At 47.1% G+C, this 21,786-nt stretch overlaps 2 protein-coding genes across 4 annotated transcripts; one reads left to right on the forward strand and one right to left on the reverse strand.

Moving 5' to 3' along the window:
- Positions 1-350: 350 nt before the first annotated feature.
- ING5 (inhibitor of growth family member 5) lies at positions 351-9,703 on the reverse strand. 2 transcript variants are annotated; one of them, XM_082766948.1, is made up of 8 exons: positions 9,582-9,703; positions 8,447-8,518; positions 7,243-7,409; positions 5,695-5,806; positions 4,647-4,740; positions 3,533-3,668; positions 3,297-3,358; positions 351-2,094 (listed from the first exon to the last, which is right to left on the reverse strand). In XM_082766948.1, exons 1-8 carry the CDS (start codon positions 9,646-9,648, stop codon positions 2,052-2,054), a joined length of 753 nt encoding a protein of 250 aa, XP_082623074.1. In that variant the 5' UTR covers positions 9,649-9,703; the 3' UTR covers positions 351-2,051. The 2 variants fall into 2 exon arrangements, with proteins under 2 accessions (XP_082623074.1, XP_082623075.1); XM_082766949.1 differs by lacking the exon at positions 9,582-9,703 and adding an exon at positions 8,605-8,653.
- A 257-nt stretch (positions 9,704-9,960) lies between these two features.
- On the forward strand, positions 9,961-19,810 carry DTYMK (deoxythymidylate kinase; the record flags this gene model as incomplete). Of its 2 annotated transcripts, XR_014318104.1 has the most annotated exons (6): positions 9,961-10,090; positions 10,182-10,290; positions 11,215-11,305; positions 16,738-16,935; positions 17,873-18,099; positions 18,720-19,810. XR_014318104.1 is itself a non-coding variant. In XM_082766950.1 (5 exons), 5 exons carry the CDS (start codon positions 9,961-9,963, stop codon positions 18,828-18,830), a joined length of 639 nt encoding a protein of 212 aa, XP_082623076.1. In that variant the 3' UTR covers positions 18,831-19,810. The 2 variants fall into 2 exon arrangements, 1 of the variants encoding a protein (XP_082623076.1); XM_082766950.1 differs by lacking the exon at positions 17,873-18,099.
- Positions 19,811-21,786: the final 1,976 nt, after the last annotated feature.

The following is a 21,786-nucleotide window of genomic DNA, read 5'->3' on the forward strand; positions in this document are numbered from 1 at the left end:
TTCATATACAGCATGGAGTGATGCAACCTAATACGGACATGTACAACATCACACTTCAAACAAGAGGGCCCTGGAGACAGGCCTTTCTGCATAGGGGACGCAATAAATCAAAACATTCACAGAAAACCTGTCTCATTATCAAAATGTTTCTGCTGCAACAGTTCTTACGTACCTGTAGCATCTAAAAAAACCAGCAGAGCAAAGCAGGAAAGGAAAACAGGCAAGAGCTGTGTTCTACTTTCACTGCAAAGCACAAGTAAGAGGGCTAGGGCAAGAAAAAACAAACAAAAACAACAACAAAGTTCTTTCACAAGCTGTTGCCAAAGTCCAACTAGAACAGTGTTGTTGTTTGTGTGTGTGTTTTGTTTTTTTTTTTTTTCCTCCCCACCCCCCCTCCGTACTGTTTCTTCAGATTGCTTTTAAAGCAGAAGAAAAGCTTATCTGGAAGCATTTCCAACAGTCTGCACCAAGAGCGCTGCACAGTGGTATGCCAAGTAACACAGCCCTGCACAGAGCTGCCATAAACACCCATCACAGACAACAGCCAGGAGAGTTCATGAACCTTGGTCTGTCCTGCTGCAGGCCTTTGGTGTTTTCTCCCTCCCCTAGCAGAAAAACCTTTACCCACAATATTTTTGTGTAGGCAATTAAGCCCCAAAATCCAGGATATATCTAAAGACAATACTTATCTCTGTTCTTCCCTCAACTTCTGAATCTGCTATAACTCAGAGGAAAAAAAAAATCGCCGAAAAACACACAGAAAAACTGTAGTTTTCCTACTCCTGATTTCCTTCTCAACCCTCTGCTGTAGCAACTGGCATGGTGATGACAGCAAGGATTCACATTCAAGATCTGAAAGGCAGCTTAAAGAAGTCAAGAACAGGCAAATATGCCCCTACTAACAAGGCAAGATGTCATTTTAAAACATTCCTACTGAATTGCCTTCTTCAATAACACAGCTTCATAGCAAATTCTATTAAAACACCACAACCTCCACCAAGCTACCTCATGGCCACCTTTCTTTCAGCTTTGCCACACCATCACAGGAATGTACGCGTTATCCTTGCAGAGGATTCCCTTAAAGCTTCTTTTCCTGATTTACTGAGGTGCAATACAGACATACACAAGAAATAAAAATAAGGCCTTCATCTTCTTTTATGAATAAATCAGACCCTCTATAACAATACTCTAGGTTTCAACTTCACAGTAATGTACTTAAATTTCCAAAGAAATGAAAACTGACAGGAAAGGTAACTCACTCTCTCAATACTACTGTCACTAAGAAACACTGCAGGACAATTCCTGTGAGATTTAAAGCTCTTGTCCCAGAAGAGACAAACCTTTTATAGGAGGCAGAAAGTCAGATGTTTTCCTTCTCTTAAGGTTCACGTGAATGCAAGCAAGATCAAGTAAAATAATGGCAGTGCAAAGTTAGACAGAAGAAATTCCCCAGAAGGGAAGATACGGTCTTATCTCCATCCCATCCCTACCCTGTCAAAACTAAGCACAGTATTTGGCTTTGAGGAAACAGACATTGGAAACAGCTGACCAGCTTTCTTGTTCCTCTGTACAACAGAACTGCAGAACAAATGGACTTCACACCAAAACTATTCCTCTTCTGCAGGCTACAATAGAGACAATTCCTTTTTCTCTACCATGCTAAGCTCCAGGTAACTGAACGACTTCAGTGATGGCAATGCACCATGAAGCTACAGGTATCTCATGTTCCTGCAACGCCTTACGTGGTTTCACAGACTCCTATAAACTAGCAGACTTACAGCTACTGGCTGCCCTAACACTTCCTAGTAACACTGATTACAGTGTTGTGCAAGAGTAACATAAATAAAATCCCTGTGGCAGATTCCCTCCCTCCCACAGTCATTTTCTTATGAAAGAATAGGAATTACAACTGGCCACTGGACAATTAAATATCGTATCAGAAAAAGGAAGAGGGTAGGTTTTAAAATCAAAATGATGATATTGCAACTTGAAGGAAGGAATATATTAAAAAAAACTCTTCTAGCCTCAGAGGATGTATTCCCCTCAACTCCTTACTTCTTTTTCTTTCTTTCCTGAACACAACGTGGACAAAACCTATAGCGAAAAGGAAAAAAAAAAGATAGTAATTAGTTCCTGAAGATAACAACATATCACTCAAGAGCTCTTCCTATCATTTGGAAATGAGCAGGGGTGGTGGTGATTTTTAACCAATAGCAACAACTTCATGACATATAGGAAGACTGGGCAAACAGGAAAGGAATTGTGCAGACTCTGGTGAACAGCACGAGAAGACCAGAGCTGCCCCTCATAGCCATGATTACCCCATTTCATTCACCTAAAAGTTACTCCAAGTAACAGAGAAAATAAGATATTTTCCTCCAGTTCATTCCTTCCTCTCCCTCCAGTGACTCCAGTTCAGTTCTACTTGAGCTTGTTTCTGATAAGCTTCTTACAGATAGATGAGAGGAGCCCATCAAATAGAGATATTTACGTCTCAAAGCCTGCTTACTGAAACAATCAGCATTTAACTCAGTGGCTAGCCATTAAACTCCAACTCCATGCTATCACCAGTTTACTTCAGTATCTGATTGGAACGCAGTGACCTACTGCTCTATGCACTTGCACACTTACAATTATTCCCATCACGCTGTGTTCTGTAAATAAACATTTTAGTCATGTTATTTGTCCCCACTTAATACAGTAGTGCAATTTCATTTCCTCTTGAAAATTCACTTTTCTTATGCTAACTGAGGAGTGTGGCGTTTTAATTGCAAAAGAGAACAATTACACAAAGTTTTTGTCCTTTGAAAAAGAAAGTACAGAACAAGCATGTGACTTTCGAAGATGGGCACGTAAGCAAAACCTAAATAGAATTCTAACACTTTTTTTTCCCCGTAAGTGGGGAAAAAAAAAAGAATTATTTTCTCAACCTTAACCACAACAACGGTTGCACAGAAATACAGCAAACGTGAGATTTAAGATGTATGTATTACCACAAGCCTAATCTCATGAACAGCTCTACTTAACGTGAAAATTTACATACACCCAGGTCCCTGTTTTGCTCCCACCAAAATCTATGGCAACTAAGACTCCCATGGAAGCAGCCCCCGGTAAAAAAGTTCCCCTTCTGCCTTCACAAAAATGCAATCTCAAACCCTACTGGACGCAAAGCTCTGATGACAAGAGCGACGTTCCTTTGTCAGGAAGGGTCACAATAGAGTTTTGATTCTTTTTGTGATTCTTGTTGAGGGAAACTGTAGCTTGAGAAGAGTAAAAAGCCTGTGCATCCTCCTTACCATTTCCCTTTTGGTTTGGTGGTGAGATCCACACAAGCAAAGTGGAACCATTCAATTGGGCACTGCAAAACAAAGAAAAAATCCTCAGAAGAAATGCTCAGAGTTTCACAAGCATTATGTATGTTTTGGATGATCTAACTGAGCAAGTACCCCCCTCAGATTTCACAGTGCTGTGATGTTGCAATCATCATTTCAGAAGACACAGAGCACCTTTTGACAACAAACCAACTGCTTACATCTGGGTTGTCACAGCCGATCATTTCTCCGTAGGACACCTGGTGACACAAGCAATAGGTGGGCTCGTTGGGGTCCACTGGCATGTCTAGGACATCCGAGGGATGCACTGACAGGATGGTATCAGCAAACTCAGAGCTGTAGACAAGAACAATTTGAGGACAAAACACTTTTCAGTTATGGACAACTATACATTTCCAAGATCTAAATCCCTTTTGGGAAAATTAGTTTTTAACAGTATCTTCCTTAGGGCACATTGAACCCACTTTAGAGTTTAATTACACATTCACATATTGTCCAATAATTAAGAACATAAAGCAGGTTTGATAAAACACAAAAATATGAGCTCGACTATAAAGATTAGGAGAATGATTTGTAGATGACATGACTAAAGTAATAAAATGAACGTACAACTCACTCCTGTTTGGAGGGCAGAATAACCTGCCCTTTTTTTCCGCAGTCCATTTTTAATATATATTCTTCTTTCTCTGCCAGACATGAGGGAACCCCCTTGCTCTGACAGGAGCTCTGACACATCAGTAACACGAATAGAAGACACATTCTTTTCTTGCCCCTCCATTTAGCCAATTGAAGATATTAGAATTAATTGGGTTTAAAAATCACAGGGTGGAGGTGACATGCTTTCTTCCTTGCCTCACAAAATGGAATTATGTTATTCAAGACTATTCAGGACACAGTTGTTTGAAAATAACCACAAAAAACTCCCCAGGATTTCCATAACAGCAATACAACATCAGTATTTGTCCCAATAGGCAAGTGCTTCTTTGCAATGAATATTGCAAGCAACATTTAAAAATAGCCGCATGACAAAAATCAAAGCTATTTTCTACCAGCTTGCCAACAGCAACACAGGCTCTGATCTTGTCCTTCCAGACAGAGGGCATTCCAAGCACGCCGAGTTTCCACGCATCAAGCAAGGAGTTAATTAACAAATCTGACTTGTCCTAAAGAGGACTCTAATGAAATATAGTTAAGACCACAATAACCTAAACACCACAGACATCCTGACAGGAGAGTAATAAAGGTAACATGAGTTTAGAGAAAATTCATGAAATGTTGAGCCAAAGTCACCAGAACTGTAGCTGGGTGCCTTACCCTCCTTTGAGTTTCTTTTTCTTTGGTGTATCTTCTTCAGATGTTCGCCTGCCTCGACCACGAGAGCCTCTTTTGTCTTTCTGACTCCGTCCCTCTATAATAGAAAAAAAGTGCTGCATTGTTTCAGCTTCTTTAAATAACAGAAACATCCCCAGGTATTTTACTTTTGGTGCATTTGTTTTGAAATCCTTCCATGACATGTAATTCAATACAAACACCAACTCTGAAATATACATACACTTTTCTGCCACAAACACGCCAAGCTTGCAAGTAGTATTACTCAGTGCCAAATTCCTGTGTTTGCAGTTCTGGCAATTAAATCACTACAGTGCAATGTTAGTGCATAGTGTCACACAAGATTTAAACAGCATCACGTTTGATCAGATGCGAAGTGATGCAGATTTAAAAAATAATAAGTATATTTTTAAACATTTGGCCAGTTAATTGGTTACTCAGCTACTGACTGAACTTTTATCTCCACAGATCCATACTCCTCATCTGACCCTTTATTTCATGGCTCAAAGGCATAAAGCTGTGTTGATGTTAACTGTAACCAAATTTCACCATAGTTATAGGAGATTTCCTGTATACGTTACAGAAATTGGCATCTTCCTTTACGTGTTAATTTTCCCTGCTGTTCTCAGCTTGACTAATATCCAAATCCAGTAAAAGCAGGAAAATAAGCAGATGTCTTCTCCAAAAGATCTTAGAACTTACTCAGTAATAGATCAAGCCTGAAGCCAACTGTTAAACTCAAGAGGTGTAGGAGCCATGGGCTAAACATCAGTTCAGTTTTGCCTCATCTTGCAGTTTTGCGCCACCTCAGGGCGCTCTGACAAGGACAGAGAGCAGGTTAGATTCCAGCACTAGATTTTTTCCTTTCCCCTGTTCACTGGCGAGCACAACACTGTAAATATCTGAAGAGCATTCACAAGTACAGGAGAGCACTGTAGCCTCCTGAAATGACAGCCAAACTCTGTATTTCAGCCTCTCTGGTTTGATATGATCCATGCTGGAAAAGGCTGTCAAACACACAACATTTACGCACTTTTCAGGCTTCGTGATCCAGGGTTTTCAAAGTCGCTGCCTTCCAGTTTATCTTTCAGATCTGCTTCAAACCGTGCCAAGTCTGCATCCAGCCGGCGGATATGCTTATCCACCTGCACAGAAGAGGAAACCACAAACTGAATTATTTAAAAAAAAAACAACTCCTAAACCAAGAACAGGAAGGTCTAGTAACTTGGCTGCTATCAGCATGAACAGGAATGTAAGACTTGAAGGCAAGGCATGAGAGGTGTACCAAACTGGAAAGAGGGAAATGGTACATGCAAAGGGAATTAAAGCAAACAGAGAAAGAAAAAAGCTGAAGCAAGCTTGCTAAAAGCAAGAGAACCCAATCCCAATGCAAGAAAAGAGAAATAAAGGCAAAGGGGATGGGGGAAGGTGGCATAAAGGAGAGTCAAAGCAACTAGACTAATGGTTTGCAGAACAAATCAAAATGACAGAAGATATTTAGAGACTGTTTTCTCCTGGCCATTTAAAAAATTTATTATTCAACTGATATCCATTAAAGGTGGCAACATTTTCTCTAGTATTTCACTCACAGGCTATTTAATGAAATTTAATAACAAATACAGGCCATCTTCAATATCAAGTCAGTACACGTTATGTAAGTATCTCATAATACCCTGTTGACAACAATGTGGCTTACAGAACACAGATGTAGCAAAGGTGTTTTAACTCTCCTCCCTCACCCCCAAACCATGTTGCTGCAGTACCTATTCATGAAGTTAGTGTTCATCTAGGATGCTTTTCAATCCCTGTGAAATAATTTCCTTTCCTGCAGTATTTGACATCAATAAAAAGTACTCCAGCTGCAGCTATCACTTTTAATTAGAATCCAAAGCATCTCTAGAAGCTACATAAAACATGCTAAGAACAGATAAAAAGGATTCCCCTCCCTTAATATGCACCTATGGGATAAAATAGAGATAAGAATCACTCAAGGGACAGATAAACAGACAGGAGAAGGTGCAGAACAGGAGAAAAGTGGAAATCTGCATCTTAAGAAAAGGTATTTTCTCACTGCAAGTTTGACATCTAGTATACAGCCAAAACAGCAGAGCTGACCGGTCTCCATGCCTCTGTCACCTGGAAACCCAAGAAACTGGAAAGATTTCCCTCTACTCCTCCACAATACAGTTTTAAAGCTGACCTAAAAAACGTTGTTTATGATCAAGACCAGCCCTAAATGAATTAGTGGGTGAAAGGGGAGTGGGCGGGGTAAATATGCTGTCATTATTAGACAGCAGATGTGTACTTCTGATAAAGCAATCTCCAGCCTTTAATCAGTAGAGAAGACTACTTGACACTAAACCCAGGAACACTGGGGAGGCCTTTTTTTCTTTTGGGGGGGAGGATAACAGTAAGAAAAGTAAGCTTGAAACTAATATCTTACTTTGCTTCAGTAAGATATTAAAGGAAAATGCACCAGGAAAGAGACATACGGATGCTGCAGAAGCACCTCTCAAGTCTGTCACCAGCCCCAGTCCAGATTATGATTGTATTTACAAGTCTCACTGGTTTTGGTCCTCACCATCTCGTACGTCTGCATGGCCAGCTGTACTTTATCGTCGCTGTACTCCTTACATTTACTGTAGGCACTCTGGATTTTTTTCAGGTGTTCCACTCGCTCCTCGGGCAACATGTTCTTCACGGATTCAATGTATTCTGCTGCAAGACTGTCAATTTCTGCTTTCTTATCTGAAAAGCAGAGACATAGTACACATACGTGAGAAAGCCATCTTCCAAAGGAAGTATTTTTACCTTCTACCTCTCTCTAGTATTTAGGAGACCCCTCCTGAGAGTCTTTGGACTTGCCTTAATTCTTTAATGCATTTACCTTTTTTTTATTAAAGATTAATTTAAAGGCATACTGTCTTCAACACCTATGGTATGGTGCTGGTTTTTTGAGCCTTTTGCGGTTCAGAGAGGCTCAGTTAAGACCAGAAACTGAATCAATAGGTTCACAAACTTCAACCTCTCTTTGCATATGAAGAACACTGTATTTGCTGTACGGTTCTGTTTTAATGCCTCAAATTGAAAATCATTAATGTATAATCACATGTCAACACAAAACCTCAGAAAAAAGAAGGAAAAGAAGCCTTAAAGGCATGCAGCAATCTACAATTCAGTAGACAGGAATATAAGTATGTCTGACAGCAAGGATGTCCAAGGGGCAATCAGGTACAGTGACCACAATTATACTTAACTACAAATTAGCAAGCAACAGCTGAAAATGAAGTCCCGTGCCCAGTGAGCTGTAGGGCTCACAGAGAACCAGCATGAGACTGGCTGAGGGAAACAGGGAACCTCCTGAGTTGGAAGGGACCCGCACAGATGACCGAGTCCCACTCCTGGATGCATACAGGACACCCAAAAACCAAACCGTGTGTCTCAGAGCCTCGTCCAAACGCTTCTTGAACTCCAGCAGCTCGGTGCCGTGACCCTGAGGAGCCTGTCCCGGTGCCCGGCCACCTCTGGGTGCAGACCCTTTCCCTGACAACCTCCTCCAACCCTCCCCTGCCCCAGCTCCATGCCGTCCCCTCGGGTCCCGTCGCTGTCCCCAGCGAGCAGAGCTCAGCGCCTGCCCCTCGGGAGGGAGCTGCAGGCTGCCCCGAGGCCTCCCCTCACCCTGCTCGGCTCCGGGCCGCACAAACCCAGGCAGCAGCCCCATTGCGCCCCTGCCCCTTCCCCTCAGTCCCCCGCGGCTCCCCAACGCCCGCCGCCTCCTCACGCACCTTCCGTGCGCTGGTCGAGCTCCCGCATCAGCTGGAAGTTGCGCTGCAGCTCGCAGGGCAGGTTCTCGATGCCTGAAACGAGCACAGAGCCCCCTCAGCGCCGCGCACCCCCCACACCACGGCCCCGCCGCCCGCCGCCCCCCGCGCCCGGCGCTCACTGTCCAGGTAGTGCTCCAGGTACATGGCGGCCGCCATCTTGTGCCGCCCGCCCCGCCCCGCCGCCGGCCGGCCCCGACCTCATCACGTATTAATGAGTTCCCCTCTCCCATTGCCCGCCTCTTTCTGCATGTTCACAGAATTTCACAGAATCTCTAGGTTGGAAGAGACCTCAGGATCATCGAGTCCAACCTCTGACCTAACGCTAACAGTCCCCACTAAACCATATCCCTAAGCTCTACATCTAAACGTCTTTTAAAGACTCCCAGGGATGGTGACTCCACCACTTCCCTGGGCAGCCTGTTCCAATGCCTCACAACCCTTTCGGTAAAGAAGTTCTTCCTAACATCCAACCTAAAACTCCCCTGGCGCAACTTTAGCCCATTCCCCCTCGTCCTGTCACCAGGCATGTGGGAGAACAGACCAACCCCCACCTCGCTACAGACTCCCTTGAGGTACCCATAGAGAGCGATAAGGTCGCCCCTGAGCCTCCTCTTCTCCAGGCTGAACAAGCCCAGCTCCCTCAGCCACTCCTCGTAGGACTTGTTCTCCAGGCCCCTCACCAGCTTCATCGCCCTTCTCTGGACTCACTCAAGCACCTTGATGTCCTTCTTGTAGCGAGGGGCCCAAAACTGAACACAGTACTCGAGGTGCGGCCTCACCAGAGCCGAGTACAGGGGGACGATGCTGTTGGCCTTCTTGTCCACCTGAGCACACTGCTGGCTCATATTCAGCCGACTATCCACCATCACTCCCAGGTCCTTCTCTGCCTGGCAGCTCTCCAACCACTCATCTCCCAGCCTGTAGCTCTGCTTGGGGTTATTGCGCCCCAGGTGCAGGACCCGGCACTTGGCCTTGTTGAACTTCATGCAGTTGACCTCAGCCCATCGGTGCAGCCTATCCAGATCCTCCTGCAGAGCTTTCCTACCCTCGAGCAGATTGACACACGCACCTAGCTTGGTGTCATCTGCGAACTTACTGAGGGTGCACTCGATGCCCTCGTCCAGATCATCGATGAAGATATTAAAGATATTAAAGATATCCATGAAGGGGCAGGGCCACGCCGCCCACCCCTCACAACGGGGCCCGGCGCCCCCTCTGTGCCTCACGGGGACGCTGCGCCTGGCGCCCCCCGCCCTCCCATCCACCCCACCGCGCGCCTTTTGTCCATCCTCCCCATTTTTTCCCTCAAAACGGCGGATGACCACCAGACCACCACCCTTATTTCCCTTTAACAGCGGGCCCTGCCTCCATTTTCGGAGGGCTCCACCTCTTCTATGGCTCCCCCACTGCCCAGAGCTCTGCCGGGACAGGACGGGGCGGGGACCGGGGCCGGGGGTGGGAGGGGGGCGGGCGCCATGGCGGGCGCCCGGGGGGCGCTGATCGCCCTGGAGGGGGTGGACAGGGCCGGCAAGAGCACGCAGGGCCGGCGGCTGGTGGAGGCGCTGCGGGCAGGCGGGCACCGCGCCGACCTGCTCCGCTTCCCCGGTAGGCGGGGATGGGGCTCGGGGGGGGGGTTTAGGAGGGTTGGGGGCTTGGGGGACCCCGTTACCGAGCTGTGTGGCCCCTTCGGTTGCAGAGAGGACGACGGAGATCGGGCGGCTGCTCGGAGCCTACCTGGCGGGGGAGAAGGACGTGGAAGACCACGCCGTGCACCTCCTGTTCTCCGCCAACCGCTGGGAGCACGTGTAAAGATGGCCGGGGGGAGGGGGGGGGGAGAGGGGGGGGGAGAGGTGGGAACCCTCGGGATCCCCCCCCGAGACCCTCCCCGAGCTCCCCCCCCAGCCCCGCTGCTGCCCTCGGGAGGGAGCCCCCGCAGGGCTGGGGGTCAGGGCCAGGCACGGCCTGCTCCAGGCCAGCAGCCCCTGCCCGTTCCTCTCCTGCGCCCTAAAGGAGCTGCCCTCCCTGTGAGCTCCCCTCCCAAATCCTCACCCAAGGGGGGAGGCTTCGGACCCTTCCCCTGCAGCTGGCTCTGTGCTGCTGGGCACAAACCAGGGGGTTTCAGCACCGCCTGGGAGCCCAAAGGGAGCGGGCAAACCACCACGTCACCCACCCCTGAGCATGGCCTTTGGTGTACCGAGCTGCTGCCCCGGCCTGGGAGCTACTGCTCGTGTGTTTTTTTCGCCAAACTGAAGCTTTGTGTGCATAGCTGGGGCTGTTAGTAACAACTGTTGCACTTATCCAGACCTCTGCACTGCAAGATGCTTTCTGTTTCTGCAAAAGCTTCACTGATTCTGCTGTAGCAGGGGTGCCGAGCAAAGCGGGAGGGCTGCAGTAAGAAACGTCTGTTGTAAACAAAGGATGCTTTTCTCTGACAGAGGCAAGTATTTCAAACCTACTGCACCGCTTAGAAAGGAAGGAAGACTAAGCTGCTCGTGCCTGGCTGTAGCTCGTCGGTGATCATGCTGCAAGCTGTGGAGCTGCCTAGAGCAATGCCCTGCACTGGTGCACCCTGAATGTGGGTGTCTCAAAAGGGTATTTGCTAAATATTGTAGAGGGTGGAGCGCAAATAGGAATTGATTCGTGGTCAGTGTCACCGATGACCCTGATGCTGCTAATGACCAGTTTGAAGTCGGAAGTGTAACTTTCTTTTTCTCCTCCATGGTTTTCAGGCCTTCGATGAAAGAGAAACTACGTCAAGGGGTCACGCTTGTGGTTGACAGATACGCCTTTTCTGGAGTGGCCTTCACAAGCGCCAAGGAGGTGAGTGAGGGACCCAGCAGGCCCTGCCTCTCTCTGTATTTAGAATCATAGAATCATAGAATATCCTGAGTTGGAAGGGACCCTTAAGGATCATCAAGTCCAACTCTCGACACCGCACAGGTCTACCCAAAAGTTCAGACCATGTGCCTAAGTTCACAGTCCAATCTCTTCTTAAATTCAGACAGGCTCGGTGCAGTGACCACTTCCCTGGGGAGCCTGTTCCAGTGTGCAACCACCCTCTCTGTGAAGAACCCCCTCCTGACGTCCAGCCTAAATTTCCCCTGCCTCAGCTTAACCCCGTTCCCGCGGGTCCTGTCACTAGTGTTAATGGAGAAAAGGTCTCCTGCCTCTTGACAACCCCTTACGAGGAAGTTGTAGACTGCGATGAGGTCTCCCCTCAGCCTCCTCTTCTCCAGGCTGAACAGGCCCAGTGACCTCAGCCGTTCCTCGTACGTCTTCCCCTCAAGGCCTTTCACCATCTTCGTAGCCCTCCTCTGGACACTCTCCAACAGTTTCATGTCCTTTTTATACTGTGGTGCCCAGAACTGCACACAGTACTCGAGGTGAGGCCGCACCAGCGCAGAGTAGAGCGGGACAATCACCTCCCTTGACCTACTAGCGATGCCGTTCTTGATGCACCCCAGGATACGATTGGCCCTCCTGGCTGCCAGGGCACACTGCTGGCTCATATTCAACTTGCTGTCTATCACGACCCCCAGATCCCTCTCTTCTAGGCTGCTCTCCAGCGTCTCATCGCCCAGTCTGTACATGCAGCCAGGGTTTCCCCGTCCCAGGTGCAGGACCCGGCACTTGCTCTTATTGAACTTCATGCGGTTGGTGATCGCCCAGCTCTCCAACCTGTCCAGATCCCTCTGCAAGGCCTTTACGCCCTCATTTGAGTCCACAACTCCTCCAAGTTTGGTGTCATCAGCAAACTTGCTCAAAATACCCTCTATTCCTACATCCAGATCATTTATAAAAATATTGAAAAGTACCGGCCCTAAAATGGAGCCTTGAGGGACCCCACTGGTGACCGCCCGCCAGCCTGACGCAGCTCCATTTACCATAACCCTTTGGGCCCTGCCCGTTAGCCAATTGCTCACCCATCGTATGATGTTTTTATTTAGCTGTATGGTGGACATTTTGTCCAGTAGGATCCTATGGGAAACCGTGTCAAAAGCCTTGCTGAAGTCCAAAAAAATCACATCAGCTGGTTTCCCTTGGTCCACCATACGGGTGATCTTATCATAAAAGGAAATCAGGTTAGTTAGGCAGGACCTACCCTTCACAAACCCATGCTGGCTGGGACCAATGACTGCTTTGTCCCCCAGGTGCGCCTCAATGAGTCCGAGAACCAACTTCTCCATGATTTTACCAGGCACTGACGTGAGACTGACAGGCCTGTAATTGCTAGGGTCTTCTTTCTGACCCTTCTTGAAAATCGGCACAACATTTGCCAGCTTCCAGTCTACTGGGACCTCTCCAAATTCCCAGGATCGTTGAAAAATAATTGATAGAGGTTCCGCGATGACATCCGCCAGCTCTTTCAGCACCCGGGGATGAATCCCATCCGGACCCATGGACTTGTAGGGATCCAGGTGGAGTAGCAAATCCCGCACACGTTCAGGGTCAGTTGGGAGTTTGTCATCCCCACCGTCCCGGTCCTCCAGCTCAGGGCACCCTGGGTCCCGAAGCCCATCATCGGCATTGAAGACAGAGGCAAAGAAGGCGTTAAGCGTCTCTGCTTTGCCTACGTCATCGTCTGTGAGGAGACCTTCCCTATCAAGGAGCGGCCCTATGTTTTCTTTAGTTCTCCTTTTTCCATTTACATATCTAAAAAAACCCTTTTTATTTTCTCTCACAGACACAGCCAGCTTCAACTCTAGCTGTGCTTTGGCCACTCGAACTTTCTCCCTACAAACACGAACAGCATCCCTGTATTCTTTCCATGACGCCTGGCCCTCCTTCCAGTAGCGAAACACTCTCTGTTTCCGCCTAATCTCCATTAGAATGTTCCTGGTCAGCCACGCCGGCCTCCTTCCCCGCCTGCCTGACTTGCGATATTTTGGAATTGCCTTATCTTGTGCTTCTAGGAGGCATCGCTTAAAGAGTGACCAGCACTGGTGGACATCGAGGCCTTCAAGAGCAGTTTCCCAGGGGACCTTACTGACTAGTTCCCTGAGCAGCCTGAAGTCCGCTTTCCCCATATCTAGGGATGAGGTTTTGGTGGCACTTTTCCTTCTGTCACCATAAATTTTGAACTCAACCACTTCATGGTCGCTGTGACCGAGGCGGCCACCAATCACCACATCTCCCACCAGACCCTCTCTGTTTTCTAGCAACAGGTCTAGGAGGGCACCTTTCCTAGTTGGCTCCGTTAGCACCTGTACCAAGAAGTTATCATCTAGGTGCTTCATGAACCTCCTGGACTTGCTCGTGTCAGCCGTGTGGCACTCCCAGTTAACGTCCGGCAAGTTGAAGTCCCCCATAAGGACAAGGGGAGTTAATCTCGAGGCCTCTCTTAGTTCTGTAAAGAATAATTTATCAGTGCTATCATCCTGGCCAGGCGGTCTGTAATAGACTCCCACAACGACATCCCCTTTATTCGTTCGTCCCTTGATCCTTACCCAGAGGCTCTCAACTTTGCCATCGCCGACCTGAAGTTCCACACAGTCCAGCCCCTGCTTCACATACATCGCCACCCCACCACCTCGCCTACCCTGCCTGTCCCTCCTGAAGAGCCTGTAACCATCTATCGCAACACCCCAGTCACAGGACTCATCCCACCAGGTTTCGCTTATGCCGATGATGTCGTAGTTGCGGGACTGGGCCAGGACTTCTAGCTCATCTATTTTATTCCTCATACTGCGTGCGTTTGTGTAAAAGCACTTCAGGTGCGTCTCCTTACACTCAGCACCTTGTGGATCTGACCAAAGGACCCCACTGGCACACAGCCCCTCTGATTCTAGCGTACCATCCCTTAGGTCTTCACCGGCTCGCCTGGCTTTAGCCCCTTCCCCCTTCGACTCTAGTTTAAAGCCCTATCTATCAGCCCTGCCAACTCCTGACCTAAGATCCTTACCCCTCTCCGAGAGAGGCGCATCCCATCCGGTGCCATCAGGCCCGGTGTAGCATATTCTTATCATATTCATATTTGAAGAAACAGGAAATGGGGAGAGGCCTGCTCTCGAGGTCGGTCTGTGTGGCCCAGGCTCCTTTTCTGGGGAAATGTGGATTGAAATGGGGGATAAAAGTTTCAGCTTAAATGTTAACGTGGCCTGTTTGCCTGTGTCTACCCCAAAAGAACAGAGAAACTCATTAGGTTACTTGTAGCAAGGTAGGCTCATTCCGGAGTTGCACTGGGGAGCCCCAAACCAGACATGGCACTCGTGTGGGTGCAGGACAGACGGGAAGAAGGATCACTTTCCTCGTGCTTATACAGCTAGACTGCTGCTGGCCTTTGCGGCTAGGGCATGCTACTCACCCTTGGTGAGCTCAGTGTCCACCACAAGCCTCAGGCCCTCTTCTTCAGAGCTTCTGCCCAGCCTCCAGCCTGCCCTGGTGCATCAGGTTTTTCTTCCCCAGGGCAGGACTTTACATTTGCCTTTTTTTAATGTCTTGAGGTTCCTGGCAGCCTGTTCCTCAGTGTGTTGTACCCCTCCAGATAGCAGTCCTGCCCTCACACGTGCTCACTGTCCCCGCCTGGTGTCATCCAGAAGGTTGCTGAGGGAACGCTCTGTCCTGTTGTTTCGGTCATTAGAGATGTTGAACCGTACTAGGAACCGTACTATTTGTCCTTGAGTGCTGGCACCAGCAGCCACCTACCAGCTGGACTTTGTGCCACTGGTCACCACGCTCAGCCCAGTAGCCTCGTCGTTTTTTTTGCCAACTTGACTGTCTGCCTATCTGTTCGTATCTCACCAGCTTGGTGGAAAGGAGATCATGCTCACGTCAAGGTACAGAGCATCTACTACTCTCCTCGGATTTGTCTTCAGCATTCCTGAGAAACCTGGACTGCTTGTGCCCAGCAGATACACGGGTGATTAAGGTCTTCTATGACTATCAGGGCCTGCAATTGTGACCCTTCTTCCATCTGTATGAAGAAGGCTTCATCGATGTCCTGTCTTCAGGTCTGTCTCCGAGACTTGACCATAGGCTCCCACCTGGCTCATCTCCTGTCCCAAGGCAAAGCTCCCTGTGCTGCAGACGCTCCATGGCAAACAGCACAACCCCTCTTTCTCCTCACCTTCCAGCCTGTTTCTTGAACAGCCTCTGTGGATCCATGGCAGCACAGCAGTCTGGCAGGCTGTCCCACCTCACCCCTGTAATCTGAGCAGGATCACAGCCCCACAGTGTCCCTGTGCAGGGACATTCCTTGGGTGTTTCCCATGTTGTGTGCTTGAGATGGGTCCCCAGTAGTGCCACTTTCCAGAGAGCATCTGCTCTCATATTTTCCCTTAGACACTTCCTCTTTGCCTGCCACCTTCAGTTCTCTACAGCTTGTAAGCGTTCCCTTGACATACCTAGTTTAAAGCTCTTTTCACTACCTTAGCAAGCCTGCTTGCACAGACAATCTTGGCATTTGGTGGGACATATCCCAGCCCTGCTCTGTAGCCATCAGGCCTTGAAGAGTACCCTGTGGTGAAAGAAGCTGAAAACTTGCCTGTGACACCAACCGTGCAGCTGGGAGTTGACCTGAATTTATTCCTACCTCAACCTTTCCCCCTTTCTGGAAGAATTAAGTCGATCTTGGGCTCCCATGCCCTGTGTCATCCACATCCCCTCAAGCCCGGCGGTCAGCCTTGGTACGTGCACCCTGATTGTATCACTGTCCACCACGTGGATGAGCAGCAAGGAGTAACGGGGTCAGACAAGCCTCAGCAGCCTCTGCAATGTTGTGGATCCATATACCCCGGTGGCAGTCTTCAGATTTGTCAGCGGGATCAAAAAAGTCAGAAAGCTTTGTCTCTTGCATCAGGGCTGGAATTCCTGGTGGGCTGAGAAGGTGTACAGTAAGTATTCAAAAAGGTACCTCCATGGGCACAAACATACTAAAGCTGCACAGCATTTATATTTGGGAGCAGCTTTCCTTTGGACAGATCGCTGTGTGGAGGTTTCGAAATGTGACTCATTATTTCCCTCTGCTGGGCTTTGCGGAAGAGATGTTAAAATCATTAGCTCTGCTTGACTTCAGTGAGCATGAGAGGAGCATGGCACCCAGGAAAATCTGGACCCTCAAAATTCCTAGGAGTGAATTTGAAGTTTTAGGCTGGGAAATCACCCTTTCAGTTTGTAGGGCTGTATTCAGTGACTTGTGCTGCATCTCTTCTGTGGCTGTTCCTCCCCTACCCCACTCTCCAGCTACCCTGCTTCTTTCCCTTGTTCTTATTCCTTTCTTTCATCTCAAACTTGGTTGTCTTTGTTTGGGACAGAACTTCTGCGTGGACTGGTGCAAACAGCCTGACATTGGACTCCCAAAGCCAGATCTGATTCTGTTTCTTCAGTTAAGCCCAGAGGAAGCAGCAGCACGAGGGGACTTCGGAAGTGAGCGTTACGAGAACAGCCTCTTCCAAGAGAAAGTTGTGAAGTCCTTCTACCATCTGATGAAGGACAAGACATTAAACTGGAAGGTGAGCAAATAACCCTGAGGGCTGTCACAGACTTGGGGTGGTCTCTCACGAGAGGGCTCCCTCCTGGATTGTGTGTGTTGTGCCCTTGTGCTTCCCGTTCTTGGCAAGAAGTTTTGGGGTGTGCTGGGGACCAGCCAAAGCTGCTGTGGCCTGCAGCAGGGCACTGCTGACGCCCACTGCTCCAGGATACTGTAAGGGGCCCTGTTGGACTGGGGGAAAGTTTTTGCTTGTTGGTTTTGCAAAAGAGAAGAAAACATACACCATAGCACAAAATTAAAAACAAAACAAAAAAGCACGCAGTCGAAACTATTGTATGAGACAGTATGGAACTTGCCTAACATCTAGTCTGCAAACCCTGATTTTCCAGAGATTCTAGCAGAGGAATATATTTCCCTTATTACTTGTCATCTGTTATCTCTCTATGCGTTATGCGAAAGGAGTTTTCATTTAAAGTATCAGCGACATGTCTGTTTAAAATACCCCAAACTGCAAAGCTGTTAAACAGGTACATATCAAAACAGATGATGTAGAGGCGACAGGTATCTCTGAAGTGAGTGCAGAAATCCAGTTCCAGCAGCCGTTAGCAGTACAGTTAGCATTCCTGGCAATTCCCCCCTCAACATCAGATAAAATAATAGACACCAAAGGTTGCCAAAGATCCATTTAGTCCAAAACATGAAATGGAGCTCAATACACCATCAATTACAAGTATAAATTGAGGTCAGCTATCTGCTTGAGGATATTGCGTGAGCACAAAGCTCACACATTAGCTGTTCCATAACAAGAAGATTACCATTTAATTATGAAGTGTATTTATGGCATAGCCTCACAGTCTGCTTTTTCACAACAATGCTGTGTGGTCCAGCATTCATAGGTCTTCATGATCAACCTGCACCTGCTTACGTCTTTTAACCAAGTTATTTCTTTGCCTTCGTAGCTCATAAATAATTTTAAAGCAATGGAAGCAAAGCCTTTGCCAATTAACGTTGACTTGTGACGACCTGCAAGCTGTAATTCGGAAGTGAAATGTCCTGTTTTCTAAAACAACACTAGGAAAAACATCGCTGCTTGGACTTTCTCCTGTTTAATAGAAGCTTTGTGGAATCTAGTTTTGATATGGGCCTTATTGCTTTGCATCTGTTCTGTTGCCTTGCAGTCTCAAAGGTAAAAATCAAGCAAGCTCTCCCCTGAGAAGAAAGGGGCATAAAATGACGTTGTATGTGTGATCCAGGTTCCCTCAGTCACACAGGAGCTGAGCTGGTATTCCTTAAGCACCAGGCTCAGCAAACACCAGAATCAGATAGCACTACCAGCTTGCAGCATTTAAAAAACAACCAACAAACTGAAGCTGGAAAATCCCATGAATTGGATTTTGAGAGGCTCTGACTATCGTGAGTGATAGTAAGGATCCCCAGATAACCCCTGAGGGATCAATATACTGATGTTTCTGAGGGACTACACTACGGGGTGAAAAATGCTTACCTGATTTAAGGTCATATGCTCCCACAGACCATCAGCAAAGAACATGCGGCAGTAGTTGCTTTTGTTTCCCTTCATCCTGTCGCACATCGATATCTTAAGTGTCTGTTCCTGCGTAAAATAAATTTTCCAATTCCAGTGCAGAAGTAGTGCATGAGAAGTGTGATTAGCTCCTTTCACTGCTCATGAATTGTAACGATATTGAGTAAAGAGGGAGAGAAAAATAGCAGAAAGGTAGTTTTTTTCCTCATTGTGTTGGAAACTGAGGAACATGTTTCTGTATTTTTTGTTTGTTTTGGCAACAGATGATTGATGCTTCAAAGAGCATAGAAGACTTGCACAGAGAAATTAAGTCCATTGCAGAGGAAACCATGCTGGAGGTTCAGAATAAACCCTTGGGAGAACTCTGGAAATAAAGCTTAATGCAGGTTATTCTTCTAGAGCTAGCAGAAAATTCACCTCTTGGACCTTCCTCAGGTGGATGACACCTCTACATCACATTTTAGTTGCTACGGTTTATAGGTCACGTGTATTCTTCCTGGTCCAGCGTGGTGCTGGCGTGCTTTTGACTGTGCCTGCTTCTCCTCTTCCATTCTGTATAGTCCCTGCTGCTTTTTGTTATAAGCGAGCATACAAAGAGCACATAACATTCCTTTGTGAAAGCCTCCCTGCTTCAGGTAGGATCTCTTGTTGTAGGCTTGGTCCTGTAATGTAGATTTGGATACTGAGCCCAGAGCTTCCCCAAATGTGATCAGCAACAACAGGTGGGGAACAGCCATCACATATTTGAAGTTCCAGAGAACTACCATGTTCTTGATTCTTCTTTCTCTCTGGTGGAATGCATCCCCTGTGCTACAACCAGCTTTTATAGTACTTTATAATATGTTACTCTTTTAAACATTTTGTATAGCAGCAAAAGCATTTATTTTTTTCCTACCACTATGATCACTTACCTTCTAAAAGGACATGCAGGAGGTGAAAGTGCAGCAGTTCAGGCACTAAATACAGGGATCACTGTTTGCTAGAGCGAAGGGACGGGTGACTTCCTATTCCATCCTGCTCCCCAGCTGCTCAGTGCGGAAGCTGGACAGCTATTAGCAGGGAAGAGTCCAAAATAGATGTTAGCTTGTCAGCAGCCCCATTTGAAGGCCAAGTGGTGCACAAATTCTTTTAGACTGGTTGAATTGCTCCTGCGACCAAGATCAGAGGAAGAGTCAGCAGTGATTCCTGCACTTCACTTTCCAAGTGAAATCCAAACAGCCCAGCGTATGTTATCAGACCAGATCAGGTTCAAGTTGTGAGCTTGCCTGCTTCCCTCAGCCTCTACCATTCCACTGACTGCCTGAAGGTGCTGCTTTTAGTCTGAGTTGTTACAATAAAGTTCCAGTGCATAAAATGGCAATGGGTGTTTGATGCTTGATTATGCTATATTAGGTTAAGAGTTCTTCCAAGTCTTCAGCAGTTTAAAAAAAAAAAAAAAAGTCTGGGATGAGTTAAATGAAATCATTTTTAAGGTGCATTAATATGGGGATGACCAGCAGAGGTAACATCTCCCCCATCAGACGCTTAGCAGTATGGACTGCTCTCCAAGCTGCCCCTACAGAGATTAAACCCTGCTTTCTTAGAGGCCACTTGAGCTGATTGACTAATGGGGAGAAGAAGGTAAGTGTTTGAAACAACGCTGCTGCTGCAAACATCAGCTGAGATGGAATAAGCTGCCTTCACTCTGCATAGTAACTGGTAGCAGGAACACTCCTTGTGAAGGAGGTGAGCACCTGGAATGCTGAGTTGCGCCCTTCCAGCAATTCCTTAACCTTCAGGAGTCATTTAATTCATCTTAGCTTTAGGTTCCCACCTACAGAAAGCCAAGAACATCTGTTCAGTATCTAAGAAATCTGAGTTTAGCACTCTCAATTACTGGGGTCACATTAATGCCCAGGTATAAAATCTGTCTGGCTAAGCTGTCTTTAACCATCAAAGCAGAAACATGAAGCAAGTAGCACCTCTTCTGAACAGTAGCAGTAGTTTGTACAAACTGAGGGCACAATAATTCCCAAGTAACTATCCCTTAACAAAAAGGACCTGCTATTGCACAGCAAAATGGTAACAGTGGAGTTTAGACCTGTTTTTATAATGTTTACTACTGCAGGGCTGGTGTTTAAAAGGCTTCCTAGAAACATTGTGAAAAGCTGCCAGCCAAATAGCTGAGCAGGGAGCATACAATCCTAAAGAAAACATGTTTTATTTTCCACCCACCAACTTGAAACATAAACTTTGAAACCTCTGCTTGGCTTTTTCCCCTGCTACCTCGACTGCACATGTGGCAGAGACTCACCAGAAAAGCACGTCCTGTCTTGGAAAGACTTGCACTGCTCAGCAGCAGAGCCATGCTGCACTGCTAAGCATAGCCAGACTTAAAGTACCTTTTTTTTTTTTTTTTTCTCCCCTAAAAAAGAAAAGAAAAAAAAAAGGCAAAGCCTAAACAACTTAAAATGCAAGTTAGCAGAACTGTGCCACAGAAGAGCTTCATTGCCTCTGCTAGCATGACTGTGGCTGTTCACCCTCTAGGGCAGGGGCATCACCACGCAGCCAGAATTTGTTCTGTCAGATATATCAAAAAAAAGATAAAAGTCACAGTTGCACATAGCTCAGCTTTTGCTCCAGCCTGCCTCCATTGCCCTAAAAGGGTAAAAACTGTACACTGGCAGGGCTTCAAGAGTGCTCCCGGCTCCACTGCAGGGTTACTCAATACCACCCACCCCCAGCACTTCACGTGCAAGAACATTAAGAAAGGCAAAGGTTTTAGATTTGTTTATTCAGATACAAATTGAAAGCAGATGAATGGAGCACAGCCCCACTTCCTCTGCTGCCTCTTCCCCTAACTACAGGAGAGAAGAGGAGAAGCAGGCAGAAAGCAGCAAATAATAATTTAGTGACAGAAGCATCGTGGTTCCCAGTTCAAACCTCTGCTTTTGGGTAGCGTAGGGACAGCTGGAGCATCAGTAGGTCAGTCACGGAGGAAATGAGTCATTTCTAGCCTGTTGTCACCACCCTGGGGCACAAAAGCATCAACGGACAGGTTCCCATCCTGTATGTACAAAACCTTGTAAACAGATCCACAGGCTGCAGCATGCACTAAGGGAACCTCAGCAACTGCTGTTGCAGTTTGCATCACAACAGTTCTCCTCCCAGTTTACCTTTCTCTGAAGACTGTTTGTGCAGATAACAGCCACAGGCAGAGCTGTTATCTTAAAAGCAGCCACAATTTCCAGTCTAGTTGTGTTGGACCTTCTCGAGACGTTCTGTCTTTGCTGACCTCTTGGGGATGACTACTTGAAATGAGTTTCTACAGTTTAGCTCCTACAGTAGCTC

This window comes from Aythya marila (genome assembly GCF_965140915.1).
Source record: "Aythya marila genome assembly, chromosome: 9".
NCBI lineage: Eukaryota > Metazoa > Chordata > Aves > Anseriformes > Anatidae > Aythya > Aythya marila.

Coding starts and splice junctions, on each gene's coding strand:
- ING5 (XM_082766948.1), bottom strand. CDS start 9,648: ATGGATATCTTTAATATCTTTAATATCTTCATCGATGATCTGGACGAG. Junction 3,359..3,532: donor TCGGCTGTGACAACCCAGAT/GTAAGCAGTTGG, acceptor TTTGTTTTGCAG/TGCCCAATTGAATGGTTCCA. Junction 2,095..3,296: donor ACCAAACCAAAAGGGAAATG/GTAAGGAGGATG, acceptor TTTTCGCTATAG/GTTTTGTCCACGTTGTGTTC.